The following is a 23,865-nucleotide window of genomic DNA, read 5'->3' on the forward strand; positions in this document are numbered from 1 at the left end:
TCTAACGTCCTTTTTTTTAAATGGATTTTTATTAAAAAGATATGTTCAATTATTTTTAAATTGATTTTTGAAAAATATGAATCGATTTAGAATCGGGATGAATAAGAATCGCAATTCAGATGTGAATCGATTTTCTTTTTACACCCCTAATAAACTGAAAATATATTAAATGAAATGAATCAATTAGTTACATTATTAGTATTAATTACTAATTAACATGCTAACCTTAAAGTGCTAACTTTTTTTTAGCTATGTGTACTCTTTTTTTCTGTATTTCCCCAGCCATACACCTTAGAGTCATGTAACTTGGTATGTGACACATGCTAACTATTATTATGGTCACGTTAGCTTGCTAGCATGCTAACATTAGCGTGCTAACTTTTTGAGCTAGTTTTGCTACCGTTTACCCCAGAGTCATATTACTTGGTATGTGACACTTGTTAACTTTTAGCATGCAAATGATAGCATGCTAGCTAGCTAACTTAAATATGCAAACTTGTTCATCTACTTTTACACTTTTTTCTCTACTTCCGAAGCCATACTCCTTACAGCCGTGTTAATTGACGTGGGAGATATGCTAACTGTTAGAATGCCACCGTTAGCACATTTGCTAAGTGTTGGCATTTTAAAGTGCGCATGCTAACTTTTTAGGCTCGTTCTGTAATTCTTTTGTACAAACCCCGTTTCCATATGAGTTGGGAAATTGTGTTAGATGTAAATAAAAACGGAATACAATGATTTGCAAATCCTTTTCAACCCATATTCAATTGAATGCACTACAAATACAAGATATTTGATGTTTAAACTCATGAACTTCATTTTTTTTTTGCAAATAATAATTAACTTAGAATTTCATGGCTGCAACACGTGCCAAAGTAGTTGGGAAAGGGCATGTTCACCACTGTGTTACATGGCCTTTCCTTTTAACAACACTCAGTAAACGTTTGGGACCTGAGGAGACACATTTTTTAAGCTTCTCAGGTGGAATTCTTTCCCATTCTTGCTTGATGTACAGCTTAAGTTGTTCAACAGTCCGGGGGTCTCCGTTGTGGTATTTTAGGCTTCATAATGCGCCACACATTTTCAATGGGAGACAGGTCTGGACTACAGGCAGGCCAGTCTAGTACCCGCACTCTTTTACTATGAAGCCACGTTGATGTAACACGTGGCTTGGCATTGTCTTGCTGAAATAAGCATGGTAACGTTGCTTGGATGGCAACATATGTTGCTCCAAAACCTGTATGTACCTTTCAGCATTAATGGCGCCTTCACAGATGTGTAAGTTACCCATGTCTTGGGCACTAATACACCCCCATACCATCACAGATGCTGGCTTTTCAACTTTGCGCCTATAACAATCCGGATGGTTCTTTTCCTCTTTGGTCCGGAGGACACGACGTCCACAGTTTCCAAAAACAATTTGAAATGTGGACTCATCAGACCACAGAACACTTTTCCACTTTGTATCAGTCCATCTTAGATGAGCTCAGGCCCAGCGAAGCCGACGGCGTTTCTGGGTGTTGTTGATAAACGGTTTTTGCCTTGCATAGGAGAGTTTTAACTTACAGATGTAGCTCTTACTTCTAGCTTGGGATGGACACAGCGTGGCTTTTCCAAAGTAAGCATGCGGGACAGTGCTGAGGGCCAGAAGTGGATGATGTTCAGTGAATTCAAGAAATAAATCATTCAAAAGTTTCTGAAGTGTTCCTGAGCCCATGTGGTGATATCCTTTACCCACTGATGTTGCTTGTTGATCTAGTATAGCCTGAGGGATTGAAGGTCACGGGCTTAGCTGCTTACGTGCAGTTGTTTCTCCAGATTCTCTGAACCCTTTGATGATATTACGGACCGTAGATGGTGAAATCCCTAAATTCCTTGCATTAGCTGGTTGAGAAAGGTTTTTCTTAAACTGTTCAACAATTTGCACACGCATTTGTTGACAAAGTGGTGACCCTCGCCCCATCCTTGTTTGTGAATTTCATGGAATCTACTTTTATACCCAATCATGGCACCCACCTGTTCCCAATTTGCCTGTTCACCTGTGGGATGTTCCAAATAAGTGTTTGATGAGCATTCCTCAACTTTATCAGTATTTATTGCCACCTTTCCCAACTTCTTTGTCACGTGTTGCTGGCATCAAATTCTAAAGTTAATGATTATTTGCAAAAAAAAAAAAGTTTATCAGTTTGAACATCAAATATGTTGTCTTTGTAGCATATTCAACTGAATATGTGTTGAAAATGATTTGCACATCATTGTATTCCGTTTATATTTACATCTAACACAATTTCCCAACTCATATGGAAACAGGGTTTGTACAGTTACACGTAAAACTCACGGATTAAGACACTCGCCACCATCTAATAAGTACGGCAATTCCGGCGACACCCGGCCAGAGGTCCAGGGCACAGATAGCAGGCCCATCAAAATTTCCACGGGAATTTTCTAGTTGTAAAATAATATTGTTAAACATCAATGTTGCGTCAAATGAAATGATTTGAAATGGAAGAAGAGGTCCATTTAACCACGATGCTGCTTTATGGATGTAGTTGTTTTTTTTAAACACTGTAGATATTAAATACCACATTCAATCCATCCATCAAAACCCCCAAACGGGCCTGGAGGACTTCACACATGCCTTGGCATGTGAGGAGCGAGGTTATTGAAGAAACGGGTCCTCCCCCGGGAGATCGTAAAACAAATATCTGCTAAGAGGGTGACTGAAGTGAGCACGCGGTGAGGGGGCGGAGGCCGTAAAACCATCAGTGAGTATTCACGAGACTTTGCCTAGTTTTATCATTACATGTGATTTACACACCAAAAAGGTGACTTCAAAGTGGAACTGCAATACCATCTGGTAGTCATCTTTATTTACTCCTGTTGGTACGGTTCTTTCCAAAAAAAAACAGAAAAAAAAACGAAAACCTCTTCTGTTCCAGCAGCCAGAAACCAAACGTGGGTCTCGGGTCTGAGGAATGAGTGAAAGCAAGCTGAGAGGAGAATGTGGAGGGGAAGGGATGAAAAGGATCTCCACCCAGAGAGGGAAGAAAAGGGGAGGGTCCACTTGTAAAATACTTAAGATGCTCTGGGAGAGGAGAGCTTCACTGTGGAAACCGGAGTCGGATCAAAGAAGAACTACTGGGCAACCGCGACTTGACCGACTACTACAAACTTCTCCAGATATGGCCGACGTCAATCAGAGCGCGGCAGCTTTGCTGGTCGCCTTTCTCCTGGTGACGGCGGCGTGGGCCCAAAATCCCAGGAAAACGCCCAAAGCGCCGAAGCCCCCCAAGGCGCAATGCTGTGACGAGGTGCGCTCTCTCAAGGTCCAGGTGGCCAACCTGACCAGCCTGGTCGGGGAGCTGAGTCGCAAGCAGGAGGTGGACCTGAGGAGCATGGTGAGGCAAATCATGGACCTGGACATGCAGAACCGGCAGCAGGAAGCCCGGGTCACCGAGGCCGAGAGCAAGTACTCTGAAATCAACAACCGCGTGGAGATCATGCAGCTTCAGACCCTGCAGTCGGCGCCCCAGACCACATCAGGTGAGTTCAGTAAGTTTGAAAGAAGCCAAAACTCCTGTGAAAAGTCGTAACCAATAAGGTTCTCGTTCAATTATTTACGGATCGGCAAAGTTAGATCTGCGTGAGTGTCAATCATGTCAGCACTAATTCGCAGTGGTTGTCACGGCAACAATGTTGTTTATCTTGTCAGTGTGGTCAACAGGAAGACAAATGTACTTTTTGAGTAGACTCAGGAAATGTCCTACGTGTCCTGACTCTTTCTTCTCTTCCAGACGCCATATACGACTGTGCCTCGCTCTACAGCAAGAACTATAAGATATCCGGCGAGTACAAACTTCCAAAAGACGAGTTCCTGGGAACACCTGAGCTCAGCGTGAGTACTGATACTGCAGTAATCCAGATGTAGTCAGGGTTGTATAATCCTTAGTCCAAAGGTCAATGGCTTGCGGACGATCTGTTGCTAAGTCCCGCCTGGTCGCCGGCAGACATTTTGCCTGATGGCGGCCATGTTTTACAATCGATCCAGCTCAAATTTGATATGCATGTGCTTGTTAGTGCTCTAAAGATGTGTACCAAGTTTAAAGGGAATTCAGCAAACCGCCTTAAAGTTACAGTGGATTTAGATTTCAAGACAACAGGTGGTGTTTTTAGGGAAAATAACAGCCCAGGCAACATAGTAGTTGTGTTTTGTTTTTTTAATTTTAATGGCTGCCATCAGGAAAAATGTATTTGCGAGCGCAAGGGTGGCACTATTTCTTTAACTTTGAGATCAGTTTGACCACCACCAAAAGGAGGCGCCACACATGGCGTCCAAATGTCTGCGTGTCCATATGAGATCCTCCGTGGTAACACTTCTTGGAAATGCCTGTAGGTGTTCTGCGACATGGAGACAAACGGCGGCGGCTGGACTCTAATCCAGAGACGCAAAGTGGGCCTGACGTCTTTCAACCGCGACTGGAAGCCGTACAAGAGCGGCTTTGGATCCATCCGCGGAGACTTCTGGCTCGGCAACGAGCACATATTCCGTCTGACAAGGCGGCCCACTGTGCTCAGGATCGAGATGGAGGCAGGTTTTTAGAAAACAGGCATAAAACATTTGGAAGGCATAAAAACTAATGTGTTCGCCACCGCAGGACTGGGAGGGAGAGAAACGCTACGCCGAGTACGGCTTTTTCACCGTGGCCAACGAGCTCAACAGCTACAGGCTTTTCCTCGCCAAGTACAGCGGGAACGCCGGCGACTCCTTGCGCTACCACAACAACACCAACTTCAGCACCCTCCACAAAGACAACGACAAGTGCGTGGATGACTGCGCCTCTCTACGCAAAGGTACCCATCGGCAACGCCCAAACACACACGTCTTTTGAGCGGGTTTGTGTTTTGACCACTGTCCCGTCTCCCTAGGTGGTTACTGGTACAACTGCTGCACAGACTCCAACCTCAACGGCGTTTTCTACCGCTACGGCGAGCACACCAAGAGCACGGACGGCATCACTTGGTACGGATGGCACGGTCCCAACTACTCCCTGAAAAAGGTAGAGATGAAGGTTCGGCCGGTGGGTTTCCAGCCGTGAGTCGTGGTTGATGAGGACGGATATTCCTCTTTTTGAAGTTGGCCTGAGGATTTTCTGACTTGTAAATTGTAGTTGTGTGTCTATTTATCAGTCCAATATTTTATTTCCTAGTCTCAGTATGTGTGTGCGTGCCTAAATGATGCTTTGTTCATTCAAACAAAAACACGCTAGCAAAGATGGTGGAAAGGGACCAAGCCTGTTATTAACTGTCATTGTTGTAAAATGTGTACATAATGTGTAAGTATCTTTTATTTTAATGTGACGGAAAATAAACATATTTTTGAAAAGAAGGCTTTGTACTACTTGTGTGGGACCATCACAATGCAGTCACTGACCTCGGACCCCGGGGCCAAATGCTGACATTCTGCCACAAAGACGGGAATGAAGACCACACACAAACATGCCAGCGTCATTTTGCTCAGGGGTAGGAACAAAGAGTCGCTTCTCTAAAGACGCGCTGCGGAGGGCTCACTCGGATACTTTTCATTTGACAAGGTGCCACATTAGGTCATGGTAAACATCTCGTTAAGGCTGGAATGGTATCCAATTTCCTTGTGGGGGTGGAGGGACTACAACAGTGACTTAAGACCTCTGTAAGAATGTGACGGTCTTCTTATCCAAGTCTTTAAAAACTATCAAACATACCGATGAATCTTTGAGCACCACACCATTCGATTTGATTCTTGGGGCAACGATTCGATTCAAAATCAATTCTTAAATCAAAATCAAGATTTTTTTACTTCACACTTTGCGACACCTGGCACAACCACTAGTGTATTTTAATGTTAACAACCTACATGGCAGTTTTGTTTTAGTTAGTATCTCTAAATGTCAGTTTCCATTATTTTTCGATTAAATGCCCAGCCCAACTTAAATAGTTCTAAAAGAGACGGAAAATTGCCGTTTATCCAGAACCACCACATAAAAAATGAAGTATTTGCATTGCAAACTGACTATTCTTTTCACATACTTGATCAAGGGAATAGATTCTCTATTTGGAACTGTGATAACGAGTCATCTGCTGATTGGATTAGTGTTGCTCTGGTCTATCGACAAATTTGGAAGACGATGGCAGCCGTTCAAAGGGCCCAAAAGCTGCCGCTGGTGATGGATGGACTGGGCGGAGCTGTGGGAACTCAGACTTTGGCAATTTCTGAATCGGATCGCAAAATGGATAACATCTCGGAGAAGCTTCCCGCTCTGCAAGGCGAAATAATGATCAATTTGAGAGCCAGAACAGACAATTATTAGAGCTGTGAATCTTTGGGCGCCACACGATTCGGTTCGATTCTAGGGAGTAACGATTCAGTTCGGAATCGGTTCTCGATTCAAAACGATTATTGATTGAAAATCAATACTTTTTATTAACATTGGGTGCCAGTTCTATGATTAACTACATTCCTCCATAAAACAGACAAACATCTCTCATCAATTTTTATATTACTTGAAAGAAAACTGGTTTTGTTTTATAAAATGCTACCCAAACATTTCATAAGGTCAAATACAAATAAGACAACAAGAAAAGTATATTTTCTAAAGTGAATCTGCAGATACAGATCCCCTACATCAACAATATGATTTTCCCGAGTAGCCGGACAGGACAGATTGAAAAATAAAATAACAATTTTGAAAAATAATCACTATTTTTTAAAAATTAATTAAGAATCTTTTTTTGACACCCTTAATAATAATACCTAGCTACGAGGATGAACGATGAGTCAATGTGATCTGCAACTTCATTTACTGCTGTTTCCCACCTGGTTTAGAGTGGCCCTCAATAAAACCCAGTCTGACACCCCTGCCCTACATTGGAAATGATTGTGGGCCGCCACAAAATAAACTCAGACAAATAGAATTAGCGCTACCTGAACACAGTTCTTACGCACCTGCTCTGCCAGAGAATAAAAAGACAGAGGTAGCAGCCAACTGAGCAACTTTGTGGACAATTGTAGCGAATATTCACACCTCTACCAGTATATGTATTTGTATTAGGGGTGCAAAATAAATATGAGCGATTATGACGTCACACTGATAAATCCAATAACATAAATATAGATCATTAACTAGGCTCGAATGAGACAAAATGAGGGTTAGGGTGAGCAAATCAAGTGCTCCTTTTTTTTCTTCAAACATGGCTTCCATTGTGTGGTACTTCTTCACAGGAAGACATTTCATGTGCTATTTGTTTACTAAAAGTGCTTTAAATATACCAGAAGAAGGGAGGAAAAAAATCATTGAGCTTCAACACATCAAACCTTATCAGCCACCTGAAAGGCCAGCATTGCTACGACCATTGCGTTGTTAGGCCTATAATATTCTTAAGCCCCCCTAAATAATTTGGTGTTATACATTTTTTTACAAATACATGCCGACATATTCATTATAAAGTGGCCCGAATATGAGTTTAAATAAATAATCATATAACCTGTCATTATTCACTTAGTTTCCCCTCACTTCATAGTGTAAGGTAGAAAGCCCCTTTAGTGTTCATATAGAAAATACCCACATCACTCAAAATCCAGTCCGTATTTTCTCTGCGACCTTGCTTGCGGTCCTGCAGGTGTACGAAGCACATTAGCACACAGCACTGCAGAACAAGAACGTGAACGGATGCAAAATGGACATAAGAAACTTTTTCAAGAAAGTAAGTATTCATCACTGCTTGTAGTAAAATGTATTAGCTCCACTTTACACCAGGTCTGTGTTTGAAAAAAAGTTACATTCCCGCTCTAAAACAATGCTGCTACTTAGTTAGCTAGTTAGCCTGAAATGCATCATGAAGGTCCTGGTTATTTATAAAGTTAAATGTGCATTATTTTTTTTCCATTTGCTATCTTTGGGGTTACTTCCTTCTGGAGCTTCAGCTGTGTTTCTCACTTTACACATGCAGAACAGGAGCTGAGCTCATTCACGTATGACTATCATCAGTAGATAATAATAATAATCACTCCACAACCCCCTATGATACATATAAATAAATATTTAAAACATTTTTTTTTTAAATGGATTATCGATAAGCCATTTGTTTTATTTATATCTGGGTGGATCATGTTGACTATTGGTCCTCCTAATTGTCAATCATTCTGGTGATGTAGTCATTTTTCTCCTGCGTGGACTTCCGTCTTCCTTTACAATGAGTGAAGCTGCACGAAACCTTGTGTCTGCAATTGTAAATAATTTAGTTTTTAAGTTTTGTGTTTCTTGTAGAATCTATATAAAGTAATATACATTAGCCTATTGTTAAAATAATGAAAAAAACATCATTAAATATATTTGTTTTATTGTATTGTTACATTAATAGCTGTTGTATTATTATAGGATGGCTTGTTAACATTTCATAGGAATTTCAGAGGGAGGAAAAAAACCAAGACATTTAATATAAAATGTAAGATGAATAAATACATAAAAAGAAAAAGAAAAAAAATGGTTAAAAGCCATCGTCCCGGGGAGCATTTCATTTCGTCCCGTGCATTTAAAAAAATAATAATAATAACAATGAATAACTTAGAAGTCTTTGTTAGCCGTTTGTGAAGTTTTGTGCTTGTGCGCTACGTTCGCTCGCATCCTGTGCATCTCCTGGGGGCTAAGCCCCCCCTGTCCTTAAAAGCTACGACTGTGTTTTGAAAGCCCACGAAGACGAAGAAGCTGCCCCTAAAACAGCCGCAAAAAAAAAAAAGCTTGTTCCCAATGTCACAAGTTTGAAAAGTGCAAAACGTTTTCCACAGACGAAATTAATCTGGGATTTTATCGTGGAAATATATATGAAATTGTATTATACTTAAAAAGTGACAATACATAAATATATAATAAATACATGGAATCCTTGCAAATAATTGACTTTTTAAAAAATAAAATCTTCTTTTTCCAATTTCATAATAATTTGATATTTAACTGAAAAATATTCTATTTGGATATAAAAATATATTTATTTATTTTTTTTACATATTTTGTAATAAATTGTACATGTGTACTGATATTTAAATTTCTAATATATGTTTTATGTTGAAGAAACACTTATTTTATTTTAGTATTTTAGATCAATTAAAAAAAATCTTATTTAAATTTAAAAAGTGACAATACTTTTCAGTTACTTAATTACTGAGATGATTCTTTATGAGAAAAAAAGGTACAATAAATAATTATACAAGAATAAATAAATCTTTGCAAATAATTATTTTTTGTAAAAAAAAAAAATTGCATATTTTTGATTTCACAATAATTTGATATTTAACTGAAATATGTTCTCTTTGGATATAAAAATAATATTATAAAAATAAAAAATTATAAAAAACATTAAAATTTAAAACATAAATTGTAAATGTGTACTGATATTTAAATTTCTAATATTTTTTTTATGTGAAAAAAACACCTATTTTATTTTGGTATTTTAAATCATTTTTAAAAAATCATAGGCTCCAGCACCCCCGGCAACCCCGAAAGGGACAAGCGGTACAAAATGGATGGATGGATTGATATTTAAATTTAGAAAGTGACAATACTTTTTAGTTACTTAAAAAGTTGTCATTGATAACTGAGATGATTCTTTGAGGAAAAAAAGTGACAAAAGTGACAATAAATATATAACAATAAATAAATAAATCCTTGCAAATATTTTTTTTTTGTAAAAAAAAATTAAAAATACAAATCTCATATTTTTGATTTCAGAATAATTCGATATTTAACTGAAATATGTTCTCTTTGGGTATACAAATATTATAAAATTTAATCAAAAACATTTAGATTTAAAACAAAAATTGTAAATGTGTACTGATATTTAAATTTATAATATTTTTTTATGTGGAAAAAAACATTTTATTTTGGCATTTTAAATCAATTTAAAAAAATCATATTTAAAATTCAAAAGTGACTATACTTTTTAGTTACTTAAAAAGCTGTCATTAATAACAGATGATTCCTTGAGGAAAAAAGTGACAAAAGTGACTATAAATAAATATATAATAATAAATAAATATATAATAATAAATAAATAAATCCTTGCAAATAATTATTTTGTGGAACAAAAACAAAAAAATCTCATTTTTGATTCCAGAATAATTTGATATTTAACTGAAATATGTTCTCTTTAGGTATACAGATATTATAAAAAAGAATTAAAAACATTTGGATTTAAAACATAAATTTAAATAAATTGTAAATGTGTACTGATATTTACATTTCTAACATATTTTTTATGTGGAAAAAACACACCTATTTTATTTTGGTATTTTAAATCAATTTTTAAAAAATCATTTAAATTTAAAAAGTGACAATACTTTTTAGTTGCTTAAAAAGTTGTCATAACTGAGATGATTCTTTATTTCTTTATGAGAAAAAAATATTTAACCGAAATATGTTCTCTTTGGATACAACAATAAAATATAAAAAAAAATAAAAAAATGTTAGATTTAAAAATACATTTAAAAATGTGTACTGATATTCCAATTTCATATAAAATATATTTATATATGCGTAAAAAACACTTAATTAAATGTTGGTATTTAGACAATTATATTTCAATGTAAAAAGTGGCAATACTTTTGAGTTACTCAAAAAAGTAGTCATTGAATCTTTATGATTGGGCCGTTAAAAATACTGTACGGAATATAAAAACCTAATTAAGGAGTGGAAGAACATTAGTTTTACAAGGAGTGAGACCTGCTCACTGAGCTCCATGAAGGTGGACATGAACGACCAGGTATGCACACCTTGAAGGAGAGTGGGTGTTGTTGCCACAGTTATTACTCGCTGATCAAACACAAAGACGAGGTATGGTGAGGGTGGCGTCACGGCCTGGGGCTGCATGAGTAATGAGGGCACTGGGGAGCTGAGGGGAAATATGAATTCCATCACGCACTGCACTATTGTGCCAAGATGAAAGGGATGGAGAGGACAAATATGCCTCCTCCACACCTGAAGCCAACTGGGGGTCAACCTCAAGTTGAAGTAAAGAAAGTGTCGACCAGTGACGTCGTCATGGAGGAGTGGGAGAGGATTCCAGTAACAACCTGCTCCATTCTATGCCCAAGAGCACGGAGGCAGTCCCAGATAGCACAACATCATCACATAAAGGACAAAGTTTGGACACGTGGACTTGGACGTATCTTGCCAGTTACCATACAAACTCCACTATTCTTAAAGTGGAACTGCACTTTTTGTGGACCCATACACAATCCTGAAGTAAGACAAGAACACATGTTTTCCTTTTTTACGTAAATACGTAAATAAACATTAGCAAAAGTAAGCTAACAATTGAGTCAAAGGGAGTCGCTCTACCTAGCCTATAAAGCGCTCCTAAAAACCTTTATAAACGTTTAATACACACGCTGAAAGTATATACAGTATGTAATGTAGTAACACTCATAATAACATGTAATATTTACGTATTTTGATCAGTTTAAGCATATGGCTGTGTATTAATTTCAGAGAGCTTCAACAACTAGGGATTGAAAGATTATTTGGCATTTGCCATTTTGACGTATATAGATATCAGCCTTCTTTTATTGGCACCAGCCTATATATATATATATATATATATATATATATATATATATATATTACTGTATTCAAAAATGCTGCAGTAATCAGAGGGTCTTTAACACAAACCCTTGCCTCCATTGTTGCCGTGACGATGATCAGATAGCGCATGAGAGTTGTTTCTCTTCCTTCAAACGCAAGTCAGGACTCATTAGAGACATTTGGCAGCGGTCTCTGAAAGGAGGTGAGACGCCCCCGTCATTCATCATCATCAGCGCTCCCGACAAATTGAAAACAGGACCGCCGAGAAGTCCAAAAGTCGTCCGAGATGAAAACAAGGCAAGCGTCCAATTAGATGCCTGGAAAACAGCTTTCCGCACGCCATTCCCGCCACCCCAAAAGGTAAATAAAAAAGGACAGAGGGAAAAGATGACGGATGAGGTCTACAGGTCATGGCACAAAAGGCTAACGAGTCATGCCATAATTGGACTCAGAGTCAGACAAGTTACAATCAAACATTTGTATCAATTAAAGTGACTTAACAGTTCCCAAAACGCATCATTGGAATGCTCCTCTGACTTAAAGGTCACACATTATAGAGGTTTTTTTTTACCAAATGTTAATAGATGTCAGATGTCCCACAATAGTCCATAGCGAAGGACTTGATGCTGGAATTTAGACCGTCGTTTAAAAGCAATCCTTTGTGTGTCTGTAGTTTTAATGCTAATGAGCGGAGTTGGTTTACAAAGGTACAATATGTCTTCAAAAGGAGCTGTTGTGTATTTATTCTCAGGGCTGTCAAACCATTAAAAGACTTACCCTAAATTGCTATAAGCCGTGACTTTTTCCCTATACTTTGAACCCTGCGGCTTATAAAACGGTGCGGCTAATTTATGGATTTTTCTTCCATAATGCAAATAGTTTTAAAAAATACAAACAAACAAATACACAAAGGTGTTATTGTTTGTGCTATGGCGCCATCTTTTGGAGGAGTAACCGGAAGTAGAAGTCCTGTTCTGTCTTCTAATCAATTGTCCATAGCGTTTCTACTCGTATGGATTTTTCATTCTTCACTCCAGGCAACGTTTGTAAGTGTTACAATATAACTAAAACAATTCTTACTTACTAAAGCGTTCCATGTGTGATGTCTGTAGGAGTGTTTACATGCACATTTGTACATGCTATCGTAATGTAAGGACACCAGCCTCGTTAGCATTAGCTAATATGCTAACATGTTTACGAGTGTCTTTGTGAGTATCATTAACTTACAATGACGTTCTTTTTGTATTGTTTCACTTTCACAAATTCCTCAGTAAATTCACCAAAACGTCCCCGTGGAGTTACTGAGTCTGTTTAGCTGACTGGAGCTTGCGCAGCTAGTGGGTCCATGCCAATGACTTCTGTTTTGTTTTATCAGCCGTTTTACTGCCGTGTTACAGACACCATTTGGAAACAATTACGGTATGTAAATAAACATTTACAGAATATTTTTATGTAAATAACTCATTTCACAACGTATATATCTGCGACTTATAGTCCGGTGCGGCTAATATATGGCAACATATTTTTTTCCTGCTAAAATTTAGTGAGTGCGGCTTATATACCTCTACAGTCTGTAAAATATGTTAATTCAACAGTAAGCTGATAATAACAACCGTGCTCTCTAGTTGTGTTATATCTTTTCATTTGCAAGTATGCATTAATTTCCGTTTGTCCTGGGCGTGTTGCCGTGGTCAGGAAGTAGTCTTTGCCATTAAATTGATTGTGCCAATCTTGTCTTTTGTTGAGTCCTACAAAGTGCTTATACTGTAAGTATTGCACTAATTATTAGAGGTGGTGAAAATAATCTATTCTCTGATCCATCATGAGTAGAATGTGGATGATTCTGAATCGATGGACAAATGTCCAAACATCAATTATTTAGGTATGTTAATGTAAGTATTGTACTGATTACACACCAGCTGTTTTGAGTGTAACGTGCATCTTAGTTGTCTCTTGTTTTAATGTTAGCATTGAAAACATGGAAAAACCGTGATTGATAACCACACTTTGATGAACTAATGGAAGGACTAGCGTTAGCGTTAAATGCTAGCAAGCTAACGCTAGTCCTTCCATTAGTTCATCAAAGTGTGGTTATCAATCACGGTTTTTCCATCATTTTAATTTAATACAGTGAGACTAGTTTTACAGCGGTGTCTGTTTATGTAGTACAAACGCCCACATATGCATATATGGCGCTTATCCACGCTGGATAACTACCCACTTAATTTTCATTTATCGTTTGGCTCATCAACTTACGAATATCAGCCCGGAAATGTTGTGTTCTCAGTCAGGCTTACCCACATTACTTTCTAAATTCCAGCACCAATCACTATGGTCAAATCTCTGAGACTTATTTAAAAGGGTGGAAAATACTAGGAGACTTTAAAGGCCTACTGAAATGAATTTTTTTTATTTAAACGGGGATAGCAGATCTATTCTATGTGTCATACTTGATCATTTCGCGATATTGCCATATTTTTGCTGAAAGGATTTAGTATAGAACAACGACGATAAAGATTGCAACTTTTGGTATCTGATAAAAAAAAGGCTTGCCCCTACCGGAAGTAGCGTGACGTAGTCAGTTGAACATATACGCAAAGTTCCCTATTGTTTACAATGATGGCCGCATGAAGTGAGAGAGATTCGGACCGAGAAAGCGACAATTTCCCCATTAATTTGAGCGAGGATGAAAGATTTGTGGATGAGTAAAGTGCAAGTGAAGGACTAGTGGGGAGTTGAAGCTATTCAGATAGGGAAGATGCTGTGAGAGCCGGGGGTGACCTGATATTCAGCTGGGAATGACTACAACAGTAAATAAACACAAGACGTATATATACTCTATTAGCCACAACACAACCAGGCTTATATTTAATATGCCACAAATTAATCCTGCATAAAAACACCTGCGTGTTTGTTATGCTAGCTCCTAGCTCCTCTGCTAGCTCCTAGCTCCATAGAACACGCCAATACAATTCAAACACCTGATCAACACACACAATCACTCAGCCCAAAAGACCGTTTACCTAACCCAAGGTTCATAAAGCTTATATATTTTTAAAAAGTTACGTACGTGACGCGCACATACGGTCAAGTTATCGAATGTTTAGCAGCCAAGGCTGCATACTCACGGTACCTGATATTCAGCTGGGAATGACTACAACAGTAAATAAACACAAGACATATATATACTCTATTAGCCACAACACAACCAGGCTTATATTTAATATGCCACAAATTAATCCTGCATAATAACACCTGCGTGTTTGTTATGCTAGCTCCTAGCTCCTCTGCTAGCTCCTAGCTCCATAGAACACGCCAATACAATTCAAACACCCGATCAACACACACAATCACTCAGCCCAAAAGACCGTTCACCTAACCCAAGGTTCATAAAGCTTATATATTTTTAAAAAGTTACGTACGTGACGCGCACGTACGGTACGGTACGTGTTATGCTAGCTCCTAGCTCCTCTGCTAGCTCCTAGCTCCATAGAACACGCCAATACAATTCAAACACATGATCAACACACACAATCACTCAGCCCAAAAGACCGTTCACCTAACCCAAGGTTCATAAAGCTTATATATTTTTAAAAAAGTTACGTACATACGCAAAAAAAAGCCAAAGCTGCATACTCACAGTAGCACGTCTGCGTCTTTGTCATCCAAATCAAAGTAATCCTGGTAAGAGTCTGTGTTGTCCCAGTTCTCTACAGGCGTCTGTGTATCCAAATCAAAAGTCCTCCTGGTTAGAGTCTCTGTTATCCGAGTTCTTCCATCTTGACTGCATCTTTCGGGAATGTAAACAAAGAAGCGCCGGCTGTGTACTGTTGTGGCTGACTACGTTCGAAAAATACGTCCATTTCGCACCGACAACTTTCTTCTTTGCTTGCTCGGCTTCCTTCTCCATAATGCAATGAACATGATTGAAACAGATTCACGAACACAGATGTCCAGAATACTGTGGAATTATGAAATGAAAACAGAGCTTTTTCGTATCGGCTTCAATGTGGAAGGCATACCCGTGTTCGCCGGGCTACGTCACACGCATACGTCACACGCAGAGGCGTTTCGAACCGGAAGTTTAGCGGCAAATTTAAAATGTCACTTTATAAGTTAACCCGGCCGTATTGGCATGTGTTATAATGTTAAGATTTCATCATTGATATATAAACTATCAGACTGCGTGGTCGGTAGTAGTGGGTTTCAGTAGGCCTTTAAATGCACCACTCTTCTGAAAGTTTCATGAAATTGCTGCTGGTTTTTGGCGTAATTGTGCTAAATTGTTTCGGCACTTCCTGTTTGAAAAGGCCATTAAAAGAACAAATAGTGGTGACCAGATACTTATGCTTGGTACCGTACATGCAAAAGCACAATTGTCAAATGAAGGTACAGATTACCCACGCAAATGGCTGCATATTGTAAGGCTTGCACAGCTCGTGGGTCCATGACGATGACTTCTGTTTTGTTTGATCAGCCGTTTTACTGCCGTGTTGCAGACACCGTTTGGAAATAAATATGGTATGTAAATAAACATTTACAAAATGTTTCTGTGTAAACAACTTATTTCACAACATATACTGTATATCTGCGACTTATAGTCCGGTGCAGCTAATATATGTAAAATGTTATTATTCTGAAATTTAGTGGGTGTTGCTTTAATTCTGGAGCACTCTATCGTCCGTAAAATACAACAATTGTGATTAATTGCATTTTGTCAGTAGTAGACTTGTGATTAACCATCAATATTTTTATTCTTTTGCAGAAGAGTCCTCCAAGATTCTTCTGTTGTAAGTCTATCTCAAATAAAATTGAAGATTAACAATTCATATTGAAACTGAGAGTTCACTTTCCGTATGTGATGGATAAGAAACAGGGTGAGATCATTGGTTTTATCGTCTTTGAGCAAAACTGATGCTAAAGTTAGTCACTTCTAAGGCGTTGCACTTTACTTACATGTGGGTAAATATTCCCCGAACAGTACCGTAGACAGATCATTTTTATGTTATTTATACAACAACATGGGACTGTACAACATGTTTGCTTCTTGCCAATGTTTGTATAAAGTATAGTGCCGTTTAAGGAAATGTTTGCTATTTTCCTAGTTTGTACAAGACCCAAAAGCAGTGAAGTTGTCACGTTGTGTAAATGGTAAATAAAAAGAGAATACAATGATTGGCAAATCCTTTTCAACTTATATTCAATTGAATAGACTGCAAAGACAAGATATTTCATGTTCACACTGAGAAACTGTGTTATTTTTTTGCAAATATTAGCTCATTTGGAATTTGATGCCTGCAACATGTTTCAAAAAAGCTGGCACAAGTGGCAAAAAAGACTGACAAAGTTGAGGAATGCTGATGAAAGACTTATTTGGAACATCCCACAGGTGAACAGGCGAATTGGGAACAGGTGGGTGCCATGATTGGGTATAAAAGCAGCTTCCATGAAATGATCAGTCATTCACAAACAAGGATGGGGCGAGGGTCACCACTTTGTCAACAAATGCCTGAGCAAATTGTTTAATAACAACATTTCCTCAACCAGCTATTGCAAGGAATTTAGGGATTTCACCATCTACGGTCCGTAAAATCACTGCACGTAAGCGGCAAGGCCTGGGACCTTGGATCCCTCAGGCGGTACTGCATCAAAAAGCGACATCAGTGTGTAAAGGATATCACCACATGGGCTCAGGAACACTTCAGAAAACCACTGTCAGTAACTACAGTTGGTTGCTACATCTGTAAGTGCAAGTTAAAACTCTACTATGCAAAGCCAAAGTCATTTATCAACAACACCCAGAAACGCTTCCCTGGACCCGAGCTCATCTAAGATGGACTGATGCAAAGTGTAAAAGTGTTCTGTGGTCTGACGAGTCAACATTTCACATTGCTTTTGGAAACTGTGGACGTCGTGTCCTCCGGATCAAAGAGGAAAAGAACCATCCGGATTGTTATAAGCGCAAAGTTTAAAAGCCAGCATCTGTGATGGTATGGGGGTGTATTAGTGCCCAAGGCGTGGGTAACTTACACATCTGTGAAGGCACCATTAATGCTGAAAAGTACATACAGCTTTTGGAGCAAAATTTGCTGCCATACAAGCAACGTTATCATGGACGCCCCTGCTTATTTCAGCAAGACAATGCCAAGCCACAGGTTACAACAGCGTGGCTTCTTAGTAAAAGAGTGCAGGTACTAGACTGGCCTGCCTGTAGTCCAGACCTGTCTCCCATTGAAAATGTGTGGTGCAATATGAAGGCTAAAATAGCAGAAGGGAGACTGTTGAACAACTTAAGTTGTACATCAAGCAAAAATGGGAAAGAATTCCACTTAAAAAATGTGTCTCCTCAGTTCCCAAACCTTTACTGAGTGTTGTTAAAAGGAAAGGCCATGTAATACAGTGGTAAAAATGCCCCTCTGACAACTTTTTTGCAATGTGTTGCTGCCATTAAATTCTAAGTTCATGATTATTTGCAAAAAAAAACCCATTAAGTTTCTCAGTGTGAACATGAAATATCTTGTCTTTGCAGTCTATTCAATTGAATATAAGTTGAAAAGGATTTTCAAATCATTGTATTCTCTTTTTATTTACCATTTACACAACGTGACAACTTCACTGGTTTTGGGTTTTGTAACTCAAATATCATATATCATATACAACAACATAACGTGAAAGAGTGGGACCAACATTAGCACAGCTGTGTGTGCTAAAGTGCCAACATTACACCCACAGTTTTCCCAGCAACATCATGCGAGGTGAGCCTATTCTGTGATGAAATGTCTGTAGCTGACTGAAAGACCGCTAGCAGAGCTCTGGCCCTTTTAAGATGTGCAGCGAAGCCTGGTTGTTTTGGTTTCCTCTCCGTGAAGTGGTGAGCGTGTACATTGAATGTATTCAATTCTGTCAAACCCCCAATCACTTTAAGAATTAAAAATTAGTACACTGTAAAAAAAAGTCAGTGGATTATACTGTAAAATACTGGCAGCTAAGTCACCAGAATTGTATTGTAAAAATAAACAATTTGATGCACTGGAAAACAACAACTGTAGATTTTACAGTAAAATCTCTTGACTGAGCTGCCAGATTTTTACAGTAAAATCTACATAGTTTTTATACAGCGTATATTTTGTTTTGTTCTAAATAATTTGTAATCATATAGGAGAAAATGGTGATGTGGCTGCCACAATGGATATGCCTTCATAATTATGTGACGGAAATGAAGGAAATGAGAAATCCTAGATGAGAGCAGGTCATGTGACTAATTGTTTTCCAAGCCCCAGCAGATGAGAATATGATATGCAGACATGCATCAAGCGTACTCCTGAACACAAATATTCCTGCAGTTAGGAAATGAGAGCCCCTACCTGATGAGCGACTCCAGGATGAGGGGAGAAGCACCTTTCTGGAACTCCAGCTCTTTGTAATGCAAAGCCTTGGCGTACGCGCGACATTTGGCTGCCCTCTCGCCGAGCAGTACGATGCCGTTGTCGTCTCTCAGAGGCAGAGGACCCTGAAAGAGCAGCAAACGGTACCAAAAACAATTCAATATTGATATTTACACACTGTAAATATGCAATGATTTAAATCAAAACATTGATTCATCCATTCATTAGTACAAAAATATATACTTTATAGCGTTAAAAATTATTAAACATTCTATTTACATCAACATATTTTTTTAACTTAGAATAAAGATTTTTCCCTTTAAAAAAATGCATTTCATATTTAATTGAAAAACATACAGCATTCATGTGGGGGAAAAAAAGTTGAGACATGTTCTGTCATCTAAAATTGACATTAAAATCATATTGAAATTTGAAAAATGACAACACATTAAGAAAAAAAAAATCTCCCGTTTTGACTTTGTGAAGAAAAATTGGAAAAATTATTTGATATTTAACTAAAATATGCATGGCTTTTATCAACATGGATATACAAATATTATAAAGATAAAAAACAACATAAAAATATTAGATTTTAAAAAAAATTTAAAAATGGGTGTTGGTATTTTATTTTCAGTTTTTTTTGTTGTTTAACATTTTTTATTTTTTATTTTGCTATTTAAAAATCAAGATAAAAATCATAATTTAAATCCTTGGAAAGATTAAAATGGTTCTTTCTTTTTTTTTAAATATCCGATTTGAATGTTCCATTTCTGTTAATATAGATTTAAAAATTATCCCTAGTGTGTAAATGTGAGTGTGAATGTTTTCTATCTGTGATGAGGATTTTTTTAATTTTTATGTTAAAACGTGTACCGGTAGTCATATTTTTATTACATTTTTAATCTAGCAAGAAAATTAAAACAAATGTGTAGTGATATACAACTACAATTACAAATGTATATTTATATTTTGGTGTATAGAAATATTAAAATTAAAATTATATTTAGAAGTGACAATATGTAAATAAATAATAATACATAAATATATCCTTGCAAAGAGTTGATATTTTGTAAAAATAGTTCTCTCATTTCACATATGCGAAGAAAATTGTTCATAATAAATTGATATTTAAATGAAATATGTTCTGTTTCGAGATATATAAATAATATTATGAAGATAAAAAATTAATTAAAATATATTAGATTTAAAAAAATACATTTTAAAAATGTGAATTGAAGCAAAGCATAAAATATGTACTAAACATTTATTTATGTGGGGAAAAAAACACTTCTTTGTATTTTAGTATTTAAAATGACAATATTTAAATTAGAAAAGTGACGATCAAAAAAGTAGTCATTTATTATGGAGACAAATCTTTATGATTTGTCGTTAAAAGTTCTGTATGGAATATAAAAACTTTTTTAGGGAGGCAAAAAAAAGGAAGGTGAGTTGGGACCTTGTCACTGTGCTCCATGAACTCGGCCAGGTTGAGCAGCGTCTGCGTGACCTCGGCGATGTCCTGCGACGTGAGCGCCAATTCGATGCTGCGGATCAACTCGTCCTGCTGGTCTTCGCTCAGCTCCGACCAACAGGACAGGAAAGCGGCGTTGAAAAGATCCCTGCGGAAAAACAAGTCTTTGGTGCTATGTGGTTCTAAAACAACATTTAAACCTGATTTCTTATTATTCTATTTATTATAAAAACTATTCCATCCTTGCATCATCTCAGCTCTGGTACGACACTTTGCAGTCTGTAATAGGAAAAATATACTTTAAGTTTAACTCTTGAGAGATTCTACTTTTTATGGGTGTGTTGAATTTTTCATCTGTTCCTGAAATGGTCCTCAAACGGCTACAAATACCAAAAAGGTCAATTTTATTCCAGATTCATCCCAACTTAAACAAATGCTATTCTTTGTCATCATTTCAATTGTTATGTTTGTCTACCATTTGTCGCACTTTTTTCCCATTCAAAGCATGCAGCAAAATGTCACACCTTTTACCCTTCCTGCAAGTTTTTTGTTGTTTTTGGGTTTTCTTTTAAAAAAAAAAACAGAGCAATGCAAACATATTGGCCACTTTATTGTCATCATAATTAGCAATAAAAATAAGGGTTTTTATTGTATTCTATACATTTGAGTCAGGCCTCTGGCAGCCAACAACACCCGTTAAAATAATATTGACACAATTTAATGACCCGACAATACTGACAAAATGTTTTTAGGAAGCTGAGACTTTTATAACAATTGTTGTAAATTTGTTACTGTGGAAAAAATAACAGTACATGAAAATCAACATTGCTGCTGAAATCAGGGCACAGTAATAATAATAATAATGACAATGAAGATGATGATAGTAATAATATGAATTAAATCAAATGAAACTATTTCATCTACACTCACGTTTTATTTTTAATCATAATTATTTTTATGATGATTTTATTTTTGCCTTCTTGTAATTTTTGCCTTGTGTATAAATCATGCTCTATAGATACACTTGACTTGCCTGATAATAATAACAAAAATCATATTGCATCATAATAAAAGTAATATAAGTGAAAATAATAATTTAAATAAATAAACAAAAACAATACAAGTGATAATAAGTAGTAAAATAGAGATAAAAGTAATAATTGCAGTGGCAATAATAATAATATAGTAATGATAATAAGTATTAATAATACAGTAATCTTGTAATAAAATAACAGTAATAGTAACAGTAATAATAATTTTAAAAATGATTTTAAGGAATTGGGGTGGGTTTTTTTTAAAAAACATGCCTGTAAAAACGGTTAAAAAAACAAAAATATAATGAGTATTTAATGTTTATTATTCAGGCTGCAGTAGTTAAAGTGGGGAACACATTTACTGTATATAATAATTGTACTAAAGTTTTGGGGAAGCTTACATGTTTTCGTCATGAGAGTCAAGTTAGTGAGAGGATTAAAAACCAAACCAAAAAACTCTGCTGGTCAATCGCTTGGTTGATCAATCAGAAGTGAAACTTCCATCTTCTTGCTGCTGCCCACTGCTCCCCAAGGGGATGGGTCAAATGCAGAGGACAAATTTCACCACATCTAGTGTGTGTGTGACAATCATTGGTACTTTAATCTTTAATCTTTAATCTTCTTCGTAGCGTACATTTTGGAGTGTGTGAAGGTACCTGGCCAGCGGGATGTAGGACTGAGCCAGTGACCAGCAGGACCGCAGGGACGGGGAGGAAGACTCCTTGAGGAGGACCACACTCAGGCGCCTCAGCCACTCCAACCAGTCGTCTTTGGAAACCTTTCGAACAGCGCCCCAGGCCTGTGTACGGGGGAACACATTTTTACAGTCTACACTTGATCGTTCAGGAGCAGAACGGCGTTAGAGGCTGCTGGCAGTATTTTTGGAGCCTTGTTGGCCACATCATCATTTATTTACCCAGAATGTACCTACACTCAACGTTCCCTCTCATTTTTCATGAATCTGAGCAAAGGCAAAAACTTCCAGAGCACAGTGTGAACAGACACCAGCATCACACCTGTCCCAAAGCTGACTTCATAACAAGTTACATCTTTTATTATGATCATCAAATGACAGCAGTTATTTTCATGAGATTATTTTCTAATTTAGGTGACTTCAAATGGAAATAACAAAAAAAAAATCTTGTTTTTCATTAGCTATGTACCAGCGTGCCTGCTTTGGAAATAATTTGTACCCCTTTCAGAGATGACATTCAATTCCCCTAAAGCATTCTCATGTTGCACAATGTGATGTAAGCATGGGATAGAGTATACATTCCTGTAACTTTCTGTTTGTAAAATATACACTATAATGCCAAAAGTATTTGGCCACCCATCCAAATGAAGAGAATCAGGTGTCCTAATCACTTGGCCCAGCCACAGGTGTATAAAATCAAGCACTTACTCATGGAGACTGTTTCTATGAACATTTGTGAAAGAATGGGCCGCTCTCAGTGATTTCCAGCGTGGAACTGTCATAGGATGCCACCTGTGCAACAAATCCAGTCGGGAAATTTCCTCGCTCCTAAATATTCCAAAGTCAACTGTCGGCTTTTTTATAAGAAAATGGAAGAGTTTGGGAACAACAGCAACTCTGCCACAAAGTGGTAGTATAGTGGAGGATGAATAATGGTGTGGGGTTGTTTTTCAGGAGTTGGACTTGGCCCCTTAGTTCCAGTGAAAGGAACTTTGAATGCTCCAGGATACCAAAACATTTCGGACAATTCCATGCTCCCAACCTTGTAGGAACAGTTTGGAGCAGGTCTTCTCTTACTCTTCCAACATGACTGTGCACCAGTGCACAAAGCAAGGTCAATAAAGACATGGATGAGAAAGTCTGGTGTGGATGAACTTGACTGGCCTGCACAGAGTCCTGACCTGAACTCCGACAGAACACCTTTGGGATGAATTAGAACGGAGACTGCGCGCCAGACCTTCTCGACCAACATCAGTGTGTGACCTCACCAATGCGCTTTTGGAAGAATGGTGGAGAATTCCTATAAACACACTCCGCAACCTTGTGGACAGCCTTCCCAGAAGAGTTAAAGCTGTAATAGCTGCAAAGGGTGGACCCACATCATATTGAACCCTATGGGTTAGGAATGGGATGTCACTTCAAGTTCATATGTGAGTCAAGGCAGGTGGTCAAATACTTTTGGCAAGATAAATGAAATAAACATAAATGAACATTCTTAATACATGACAGTAGAATTAGCACACATTTATTTGAAGAGTCATAGTGTAACCACCTGGCATTTACACTTTATGTGTAGTATTGGAGTTGTCAGACTTTTTGTGTGGCCATAAACGCATCAGTGGCTGAGATGACGAACTGGCCCAGTTTGTAAATGGTAAATGGGTTATAC

At 37.6% G+C, this 23,865-nt stretch overlaps 2 protein-coding genes across 3 annotated transcripts in view; one reads left to right on the forward strand and one right to left on the reverse strand.

Moving 5' to 3' along the window:
- The window catches only part of mtor (mechanistic target of rapamycin kinase), a 361,262-nt gene that overhangs the window by 201,878 nt on the left and 135,519 nt on the right, over positions 1-23,865 (reverse strand). For both annotated transcript variants that reach the window (XM_062057517.1, XM_062057510.1), the window contains exons 26-28: positions 22,159-22,301; positions 20,454-20,616; positions 18,977-19,122 (exon numbers count right to left, since the gene is read on the reverse strand). In XM_062057517.1, coding sequence (XP_061913501.1) covers positions 18,977-19,122; positions 20,454-20,616; positions 22,159-22,301 — 452 coding nt within the window. The remainder of the gene's footprint in view (positions 1-18,976; positions 19,123-20,453; positions 20,617-22,158; positions 22,302-23,865) is intronic.
- LOC133638561 (angiopoietin-related protein 7-like) lies at positions 3,168-5,363 on the forward strand. The gene is made up of 5 exons (XM_062031349.1): positions 3,168-3,543; positions 3,795-3,895; positions 4,394-4,588; positions 4,656-4,851; positions 4,927-5,363. The coding sequence occupies exons 1-5, from the start codon at positions 3,183-3,185 to the stop codon at positions 5,094-5,096; spliced, it is 1,023 nt and encodes a 340-aa protein (XP_061887333.1). The 5' UTR covers positions 3,168-3,182; the 3' UTR covers positions 5,097-5,363.

This window comes from Entelurus aequoreus, linkage group LG01, assembly GCF_033978785.1.
Source record: "Entelurus aequoreus isolate RoL-2023_Sb linkage group LG01, RoL_Eaeq_v1.1, whole genome shotgun sequence".
Lineage (NCBI taxonomy): Eukaryota > Metazoa > Chordata > Actinopteri > Syngnathiformes > Syngnathidae > Entelurus > Entelurus aequoreus.